This window comes from Micropterus salmoides, unplaced genomic scaffold, assembly GCF_014851395.1.
Source record: "Micropterus salmoides isolate LMB-PRFRI ecotype aquatic unplaced genomic scaffold, ASM1485139v1 Ms_hic_scaffold_4273, whole genome shotgun sequence".
In the NCBI taxonomy this organism is placed as follows: domain Eukaryota; kingdom Metazoa; phylum Chordata; class Actinopteri; order Centrarchiformes; family Centrarchidae; genus Micropterus; species Micropterus salmoides.
The window spans coordinates 24489-35150 of record NW_024043677.1 but is presented as its reverse complement, the minus strand read 5'-3'; the positions used below and the strand labels follow the sequence as shown (position 1 = coordinate 35150).

At 45.9% G+C, this 10662-nt stretch overlaps 1 protein-coding gene across 1 annotated transcript; it reads left to right on the top strand.

Annotated features, from left to right (window-relative positions):
* Positions 1–3360: 3360 nt before the first annotated feature.
* LOC119887708 (zinc transporter ZIP10-like) lies at positions 3361–10464 on the top strand (the record flags this gene model as incomplete). The annotated part of the gene is made up of 7 exons (XM_038698347.1): positions 3361–3543; positions 4080–4247; positions 4406–4514; positions 4629–4943; positions 5231–5311; positions 7442–7632; positions 7804–10464. Coding segments are annotated over 7 exons (1203 nt in total), but the record flags the coding sequence as incomplete, so codon positions are not given.
* Between the last annotated feature and the right edge of the window lie 198 nt (positions 10465–10662).

The window sequence follows — 10662 nt, the reverse complement described above, 5'->3', positions numbered from 1 at the left end:
CGTCTTGCCTGCGGTGATCTCTCTCGCCTCGCTATGAGTTCCAAATCCCTGAATTAATTATGTTCAAAAAGAAAAGCCAGAAAGATCAGCTCTAAAGAATGAAGGTCAATGTTAAGCCCCGCTCTGCTGCACAGTGTTTCTAGGTTTATGAGAATGCAAATCATAAAATCTGTGTTTTAGAGTTAATGAGTTACATGTCATGAAATAACGCTCATAAAGACATAAAAGTTTGCTACAAAGCAAACCAGGACCATTTATCACAGTTCCTGCACGCAAAAATAGCAAAGCATAGAAAAGGCTGCTTTTTCTTAAGACTGATGTATTATCATACTGTGTGTGTGTGTGTATCAGTGGGTCGAGCGTGTAAATCTCTAGGAATAAATAACACATATCCACCTGGAATGAAAATGCATTGTGTGATAATCAATCTGACCACGCTGCATTTACACCTGCTGCATTTATTTGTTCTCACGTTCGGTTTCATGGCTGCAGCGTAATCTTTAGTTTTCAAGTAGTTGCAAATTAGAAAGAAGTTTGGAAGCTTTCACTGTAAACAACAAAGGACAACACCGCGTGTGGGGTCATAAGATGTTCTGCACAGCCTGGATGTATTTTAATTAGTGTTAGAAAGTGGCCTATTTGTGAAAACAAATCACTGTCAAAGCTGCTGGCACTTAAGTTTAACCGTGAGATTGGAGGAATTCCCTAACTGTTCGCCCTCTTAAATCTGTAATTATTAACCACACAGTCCTCTGGAGGCACCTGCATCACACGTGCCTCCGGCAGCAGTGTGTCACCACTGAAAACAGCCGTAAAAAGGGTAATGACGACGAGGAAGACAGCACGAACGGGTCAAAAGGCCAGGAATGGCTCCTCATTAGTGGAAAACTAAAGGCACTAGATTTGTCTGCAGTGGTGCACCAAGACTCAACCGTAGGCATCACACGCCACGAAGCTACCTCTCATTTACCTCCTGCTGGCAGCCATGGGGAGCTCAGAAAACTTGCAGTTGGTTTCTTCCTGGTCCCCACTCCTCTCTCGTTTGACGTTGTGCCAATTAGGAGAGCCTAAGCGACACCCAGGGCCATTTTTCTCACAGGAGATGCGTAATTGGAGAGAAGACACAGACCAGTGAGTCTCCTTCTCCTCTCTTTGGTTCCCTTATCGCCGCCTTCTTGCGCCCTTGCACACCACCACGTCAACACACGCACAAAACCACAGCTGTATAAGAGTAATGAGTTAGAATAGATGAGCGTGAAAGACCTGTCTGGCTAATATACAGTAGCCTCTCAGCAGTCACTTACTTTTGTAAAGCACATTGAAAATAGTGGTAACAATAAGAATGTTACTTAGGATGACTTTTCATCTATGATGAGAAAATTATTTCAGCCTGTTCAGTTGGACGATGAGGCTGCACAATACGTACAGTTTATTAACTGGCACTTTATAACTGCAGATGCTAGTCGTGGTCTACTGCTCTACATATGAAGCAGGGAGCATTTCTTTTAAGGTTTAACATAAAGAAACAATCTAAAATGCTGCACATGTAGAGACTTTAGGTCACATTAATGCTATCAAACCTAGTGGGGACACAGATCCTGGATTTATTCTGTGTTACCAATGCACATTAAGGAGTTATCTTTATCAGATATTAATACAGGATCAGTCTCAAACTCAGACCAAATATGCTCTATGCATACCTTATTCAAACATTTTAGCAGTTGTATCCAAAATATATGCAGTAAACAAGATTTACAAAGGTGCATTATGATTTGTCAAAGCTGGCAAATGTATTTGCTTTAAAAATACAAACAGATATCACCCAACATATAAGTGCTTTGTGCATATTAACAATTGTTTTTGCATTTATTTACATAACCAAGACTTTTGTGTGTTGCATTTACATGCTGGCGGTTACATTAAGAAAGGGGCATGAGAAAGCTGTCAAAATATTGTACCTGGTTTAAATTCAAATAGTTCAAGTCGAGACCTGAGTGAGTACGGCGCTCACTGTGGCCTGTACAGTCTGTCTTGGGCCTTCAAAGGAAGCGTCACGGTGTCAGATGCAAGACTCCGTCACCAGCAGGTAAATGCAACACATACCGACAGGTGACAAGGCTCATGTAGAGGCGTCCGTACAGGACACACCAACCAGATCTCCTCCCAGAGGTCACATGTAAACCGGCAATGAGAGTCAGGGTTTTGGGATCCACAAAAGCTAATGACAAGTGGCCGTGTAATCAGCACTCATCAGGGCCTTCCTCTTCAGTTAAAATTTGCCCCCGGAGGAGCTCCTCCAGCCTCCTGTTTTCTGGGCGGAGAGACGGCTGCCCGGGGAGAGACTTTTTTTGTAATATTTTTTAATCCTGCAGCTGGGTAATGGGACAGTAACAGCTTGATTCAGTCTCTCTAAAGACCACTCTGTCAGGCATTAGACATGTTTCACATCATCTCTTCACAAGCGACACCACCTGGGGCCGATTAGATGAGGAGAGGAAGTGCGTCTGCCGGTGTGATTTTACAGTTATTAGTCATTTTTTCCCTCCGGCTCGGTGGAAGCTTCGGCTCTTTTTGTTTGTTTGGTGCTCGTTGTTCTTTTGGTTCAAACTCTTTGATCTGACAATACGTTTCATGGTTTTTTAAAACATAAATAACCTACATAACCTAAATCTGTAAAGAAGGTTTATTTCTGTATCATATAAACGGAGCATTAGTTTGTTGTGACACACTCCTGAAACACCTCGCTGCAGTCAGTGAGGTGTTTCAGTCAGTAGAAGTCCTTTAGCTGAATGTCAGCAGTGAAGGACCCTGCATCGCTTTAGCAAACGCACCAGCTGCTTTGGCGTGACATTGAATTTCATACGACATTAAACATTTTGTCCTCTGTGACGAACGAATCAGAAGGTTTTTCTCAAGCTGTTTTGAACGGCGTCCTGGTGGACAGGTGGACTGACAGTTTAAATGATAGTGTAACTTTCTGACTTCTTCTCTTCTGCTTCACGTGTCGTGAATGGGGGGGAAAAACGAGGAGACAGAATTCTGCCAAAATGCCTCTTCACATTTCTTACTTCAGACGTCTCGTGTCATCACAAGGACGCATGGATTGAAAACCTCCGGAGGACAGATTTCCTTCGCATGTGAAGGGGGGAGCTGTGGCTGTTTGTGTAGTCGTTACTCCAGCTGGCTGAAATCGTGACAGCATTTGAATACAGGTCCTGTGTCGTCCTGACATCTTTTTAATGGACTTTCACAGTTGAAGAGTCCTTCTACATCTTCAAAACGCTGCGCCTAACGAGCCCTGAGCTCCTGACCTCGCTCTTCAGTAAATAATACTCATCTTCCTCCCTGTCTTTGTCTCTTTCTCCAGTGTGGGTGTGGCTGTGGGGCTTTGTGTCCATCACCATCATCAGCCTGCTGTCTCTGCTGGGCGTGGTGCTCGTACCCATCCTCAACCAAGCCTGCTTCAAGTTCCTGCTCACCTTCTTGGTGGCGCTGGCAGTGGGCACGCTCAGTGGCGACGCTCTCCTCCATCTGATGCCCCATGTGAGTACAACCCAGACAGCCAGAGCACAATCGGTGTACGGCAGAGATGCTCAAGTCTTTAGGGTAGAGTCCAAGTCAAGCCTCACTCGTGATTACAATGAGTGTTCGAATCACCTGCTGCGTTCAATCCAGGCTGCTTATAAAACTGCTTAGCTCTAAGGAATTCTGTAACTGTAACCTAACATTTGCAAAATATGGAAAGTGTGTAGCTGCTGTTCCTGCTGGTCACGCCTAACCAACCTCAGAGACCTCTGGAGCCACAACATTAATTAAACATTTTCTACAGCAGTGTTATACATCTGATGAGCAGTAGTAACCTCTGACTTAGCTCTGGATATTTATATGTAAGCCGCTCTTCCTCTGACCAGTTGTCAGTAAATGTCCCCTCCGTCCTCTTCTTCACCCACACTCAACAGTAAGAGGCATCAGGGATTTGATCTGCGCGTCTCTAGAAAATAAAATCTCTGTACTGATAAATGTGCAATCCCAGCGCCTCACTCCTCTCATTCGTCTTCTGTTCCTCTTCCTGTCTCCAGTCTCAAGGGCAGCACGACCACGGCGAGCATGCCAAGGGCGAAGAAGAAACCGATCTGGCAACAGCCTTCGATGGAGTGTGGAAGGGCCTCACAGCGCTGGCTGGCATCTACCTCCTCTTCATCATCGAACACTGTATCGGCATGTTTAAGCACTACAAAGACCACAGGGTAAGATGAACAGACGCGGACTAGGCTGTTGAAGGACTGTTATCAGACACTAATTCTCACAAACCTTTGCTTTTGTCTGCTATATTCTTGCTTCTTGTTGATACAGACATGTTATGAATGTCTGTGGATGGAGCTTAAAATTGTGTCTCCGCTCACAGGACATGAAGAAGGCGAGTGAGGAGGGCAAGATCGGCAGGAAGTTGTCAGATCACAAGTTAAACCGCCGCTCAGATGCAGAGTGGCTGCACCTGAAGTCCCTCAGTGAAGGTACGAGGTGTTCAGTCATGCAGTCGGCTGACCCTGCACTGTGTTCACCGCCGCCTGGCTGCAGGGGGCGCTGTCTCCGCGGCTGTCACCGTTAACATCTCCTCTCTTCTCCAGACCCCGACAGCACCGCCGTCTCCTGCGACAACGGGCACAACGACACGCAGCTCACCGAGATCCAGACGCCCGACTCTCCCACCAACATGACGCCACTTGCGCCCGCGCACCCCCAACAAGACCGCCAGTCACCCACCAAGGAGAATGGACGCAAGGCCAAGCAGCGCGGCCACGGACACTCGCACGGACACGGGCACTCTCACGGTGGGAACTGCCACTCAGACCAGGAGATGAAGGACGCTGGGATAGCCAGCATCGCCTGGATGGTCATCATGGGCGACGGCATGCATAACTTCAGTGACGGCCTGGCGATAGGTACGAGGTTCTGATTTTGTGTTTTATCTGCACCGTGTCCACTTTAGGTGAATAACTCAGGAGGCCTCATGAAACGCCACAGAGGTTTTGATTAGTTTATTGTTACCATAAAATACTTTCTCTTTATAAAAGTAAGGAGCTAAAGCGCTAAATACGAAGCCTCCAACAGCCGTCAGTTAGCTTAGCTTAGCAGGGGGGAAACAGCCGCCCTGAAGCTCACTGATACACACATTATGTCTCATATTTTCTTCTTTCCCTGACATTTCCTCAACCTCTTACCTCTCCAGGTGCAGCATTCAGTGCGAACCTGACGGGAGGCATCAGTACATCAGTGGCTGTTTTCTGCCATGAATTACCTCATGAACTCGGTAAGTGGCGCGCACCCAAGAGACCGTGTCCAAAAAACTAAACAAAACAAGTCATTTGCTCATTACACAGCACACTTCATTTATTCAACAAGTACAACGACGCTGTTTTGTGAAAAACCTTAGTTCACATAATGACAGCGTTGTCTAAATCGCCGCCTCATGCAAAACAGCCCTGTTGCCTACCTGAGCTGAAACGTGAATGTGAGAGAGCCTCGCGACCTCTCTGGCCCTTGAAACCCAGCGGTGTCAATAATCATCACTCTTAAGAAAAATGTACTTTTCACCAGATTAACGGCTTTTGTCTGACAGCAGCGAAATTGCTTGTCAGTGTGTCTGTCAGTGGAGATGATGTACCGTGCCTGGCACACATTGTTCAATACAGTCAGACTCACAGACGCACATCTGCTGCTGCATTCATTTGCATTCAAATCTGTTCTCTCCGAGGACCCTTTTGATTCAATTTGATTCAGCAAAAGTGAGCGTTTTTGTTTCGAGCAGTGCTTTCTTTTTTCTTTTTCTTTTTTTTCACTCCGCAGTGCCGTCCTCTGCCTGTTTGTTTATAGTAAGAGGAAGAGGTGGCGAGAGTGGGGTGAAAAAGACAGACAAAGGGCCATCCACAGCAGATCAGTACTAATGATGTGTCTCGTCGAGGTGCACTTTCCATGCCTCGTTTGTGTGCTTGATGAATAGAGTAGTGTCAATTACAGAGTGTGAACCGGTGAATAATAGCCTGCGTTTGTCTGCCTGCTCCCCCTTGTGTTGACTAGCAGCATCCTGTCCTACTCTTATTGTTGGGTTTAGGGGAAAAATTGCTCTAATGTCTGTGATGTTGAGCATTTTGCTGTTATGAATGCTGAGAAATCTGCACTTATTTGCCGTATCTGGGAGACTTCAGGATGGTATGGAAGAAGACGGCTACGAGCTTTGAATCTGGTCCAACATTTTTGTCCTTTTATTGCTATTTTTACTCTGTTGTGTTCGAGCTTCCAGATGGTTAACTGCAGCACAAGTCCCGTCTCAAGCGGCATGTGGAGACTTGCGAGATCAGTCTCTCCCCGTGCAAATTTCCTGTTGATTCAGCGCCCGTTCTTCAGGAGCACTTGCTGCCGTGCCTTCGCCCCTGTAGGGCCGCTCGTCAGACAAACCCCGCAGTTTGACAAGTGCACCTCTCGGCTCCTCTTGAACACAAAAGCCGTCCCCCCGACTGGCAGCTGGATGGCAAAGATGATGATTATGAGGGTTCTTTAACCACCCAGAGTGAAGCTAATTGGCAGTGATGGGTGCGTTAATTGCGGTAGATGAGGCGGCGGCAGGCGTGTCTGAGAGTCTGACGGATTGTAACCGGGGAGGCCGGAAACACCAGAGTAAGTTGAAGAGGGGAAAAAAGGGCCATTGAAAGGAGGTGTGTGCGGGCTGCCTCTCTTTAACTTCTCCCCTCTTTCCTCCGGGTTTGATTGATGGATGAGAGCAGAGTGGTAATATATTCATTGTGGTAATTAGCAAGGAAAAGAGGCCGCTTGTTACGCTGTGCAGGAAATGTAGGCCACCCCCTTCTCAGTATTCATCTCTCTCTCCAAATCCAGGGCGTTTCCGCTGAGACTTGGGCCTCTTCCCGCATTTGCCCCGGCAATGATTGAAGAGGCTAGAGAGGCTACGGCATGCATATGTAATCATAAGTTTATCAGGAGGGAGTTAAAGACATATTTCTTAGAAAGAGCAGCTCCTGGTCTGTTTTTCACCTACCCGAAGACACGTAACAGTGGCAGACGCACGGAGGGAGTTTGCTTTGAAGGAGTCCACCCCCGTCACAGAATAGACAGGAAAAGTAAAGAACACAGCGCGACATGTGCCAAGCGACTCATGGAGGGGTTTATATGCGGCAGAGTGCTTGTCTCTTTGCAAACTGTAAACAGAAATTGGACACACTGCTGTCACTGCTGCGGCATTACACACTTTTAACTTTCCATAAACAACTTGTGAAAGAGGAGAATCATTGGTGACCCGTCGGAGAGTGAGAGAGAATGAGGAGTGTTGCATGTTGGGAGGGGTTTGTGTGTCAGAATAAGAGACGGATGCATTGGAATTGCTTTAACGGTGTTTAAATGAGCGTGTGTCTCTCCTGGCTGACAGGTGACTTTGCGGTGCTGCTGAAAGCGGGGATGTCAGTGAAGCAGGCCATTGTCTACAATCTGCTGTCCGCCCTCATGGCCTACGTTGGCATGGTGATTGGCACAGCTGTGGGCCAGTACACACACAATGTCACCAGCTGGATCTTCGCCATCACTGCCGGCATGTTCCTTTATGTGGCTCTGGTGGATATGGTAAGTTGGCACGCCGCACTCGACAGCCCCAGAGTGGTAATTGTCCCCCCCAACACCACCAGCTTAACTTTCACCGTCTCCTCTCCCACACAGACAGTCAGTCCTCTTCTCTCTGCCTCCTGGTCTGCATTGCTAATTCAACCCAACTGGTTACTTTGTCTCTTTTCATAGCTGCCAGAAATGCTTCACGGGGACAGTGAGGACCACAAGCGCTGCCAGCTGGGACACTTTATGCTGCAGAACCTGGGCCTGCTGACCGGGTTCAGCATCATGCTGCTCATCGCCATCTTTGAAGACCAAATCGTTTTTGATTTTGGCTTCGACTAGAGGCTGGGGATGGTTGCGGAGAGGGGGGTGGACAATATTGTTCTTCTTGGCCTTAACATGCATTGTTTGCGACGGCCCAGTCTTGCATGCAACGTGAGTCTCATTCATGACCCGTGCCTCCATTCCAAACATTCAGCAGTAGCTTATAAACACTCTGCTCCTCCATCACCTCTCCTCCGTCAGCTCCAATCTGTCTGCTCCCTGCGAAGCAAAAAAAAAAAAAAAAAGAAAGAAAGGAAAGAGAATGAAATGAATGAAGGATTAAAGAAGAGCGAGGGATGCACTCCAGCAGGAAAACACCTCCTCTGCTCTGAACTGGTCTGAAACTCCCATCAAAAGAAGAGCTGTTGGTTGTGAAGGTGGTGCAGGACGCCTGTGTTCCTGCAGAGGCAGCTGTCACGGCCCAGCAGCTCGCCGCCTATGCACCGTCACCTGTTAATGTGTTGTCGCCGTATCCTTCCAACCCCCCTCAACCTCCTTGTCTCTTATCCACTCTTAACTGTGTCCCGTCATCCATGCCTCGTACATCTGTGGTGTGTGTTCCGCCCGCCATCCATCATCGGCTTTAGATGTCGTCACGCTGTGTATGAAACATCTCGCGTCTCTCTGTGCCAAGCCCTGGCCACTGGAGCAGCAGAACCGCCGCCGCTCCACACACCGTCACCGTGTCCTTACAGAGACGGAGAACTCACTTTAGCTAGCTGCTACGTCTGGAATAAGCCTTTTAGCTCGTGTTGCTTCACCTGCAAAGTGTGTTGACGGCTAGAAGCTGCAGTGTCAAAATAGTAAAGCGTTCCCCTGACTTTGTTTGTTTTTTTTTGCAACAACTTTCTCCATTTATTACTTCAGAGTTATATTTTATTGTCTGATTTGATCTTTGGGATTATTAAACCTTTGTAGCTCATAGTGATAGCTAACACAGCTGCCAAAGCCTTTACAAACTAGAAAGCCTTATGACTGTTTTTGTTTAGAAACTAGATGACACAAATGTCTGACCAGTTCTTTTTAAGGGTTTGACAATCTGTAGGCAAAAGGAGGCATATCCTTGTTAGGTCTTTTAAATTATGTCTTTCGTTATAAGAATCAGCAGCTTGAAAATGTGAATTCCCAAAACCTAGTTATTCCCGTCTTCATCAAAGTGTTGTAGTTTACTAGATGTATTTAAGGTGCTAAAAGCTGCGTTGTCCAATCGGACCGCCCTGCAGTGGACATTTAATTACAGCAGGAGGTTGATTTGTCACACTAATGCAGTTTTGTTTCCTATACTGTAATTACAGGAGGTCTTTATAGTGTCAGTAGTGCAGCAGCTAAAACGTTTGTTCCTGCTAAAAATTTATTTGGTGAGTACTTTTGTCAAGGAATCAACGAGCCTCCTCACAATCTGAGACAGACCGAGCAAAAGACAGTACTCCTGTATCACAGCACTTCTATTGGATGTTTAACCCGCGTTATCAAACCATGTGGTAAAGATTATTATTTTGATCTTTTTACAAGCATTCCTCAGGTAGCTTTCTGAGGATGTACATCATCATTACTCTGCTGACTCTGACCCCTGTGCCAAAACTGTGGATTTTCAGTGGCTGGTGCTTGACACTGACCCGCCCCCCCCCTCTTCCCTTTTAGCCCTGACATTCCATTGGCTGTACTGCGGCTCACACGCTAAGCTAGGTAGCCTAGCTTCAGCTGCTGGAGCACACAGATGTTGTGTGTGGCTTCATTTATCCTGTCACTGTGTGACATCCATCGTCTATGTCTTAACTGGTTGTAAATCATCGTCAGTCACGAAGTCATGTGATTGGTCTGACAGAATCATGCATGAAGCATGAGTGAAACGGTACAGACGTTGTGTCGAGTGTAAATTTATTTTCATTCTTTGTACTGCAAAGTTAAAGTATCGACAACCTTTGTTACTTTTTAAATTAAGTCCGTGTGAAGATCGTGAGATGTTCTTTGGGGTGTGACCGGTGTTATGAGCCTTTTTGAAAAATGATTCACGTGTGTGTGAGTACGCACCTTATGCATCAGTTCTTTACTTTTGCAGGCATTTTATTATTTTCATCTTCATATTTAATGTTAGTGCACACAGGACCTGAATGTATCTTCAGTTTGCTCTTACACCAAGTAAAGTTCATCATTTTTTCGATAAAATATAAGTTTGACATTTATTCAGTTGTTTTCTACAATATTAATTTTGATTGTGACATTTTTTGAAACAGTATTTCTCCTGAGTTCCTGTATTATCGGTATAATTTAAATCAAATCTGTACTGTCAAGTGTTCGATAAGAGTTAGTGACACTTAAAGAAACTACGCCCCAAAGTTTCTTCACTGTTTATCGGGCAAAGAATTGTCTGTAAAATGAAGGCCCATGATTGTTCTCATTTTTGCTTTGTTGTATGTAGATTTGTTTAGCAATCTGGATATAAAATGCAAAATGTGACTTCTTTGCTGTTTGCCTGTCTGTACATTCTCCCCATTACGAAAGAAAAATAAACTCTGAAAAGATCCTGGACTCTGATCTGTGTTGGTTCTGCTATAAATGTTACAGATGCAACTGGTGTACAGCTGTTAAACCACAACAGCATAACACCATCCATCAGTAACATTCTTCTTCTGCCTCGCGCTGCGCCGCTCGCCATCCGTGTCCTGCTTCAGTTTGCGTTCTGACAGCAGCAGGTTTAGCAAAGCTGACTCTTAAATAAAC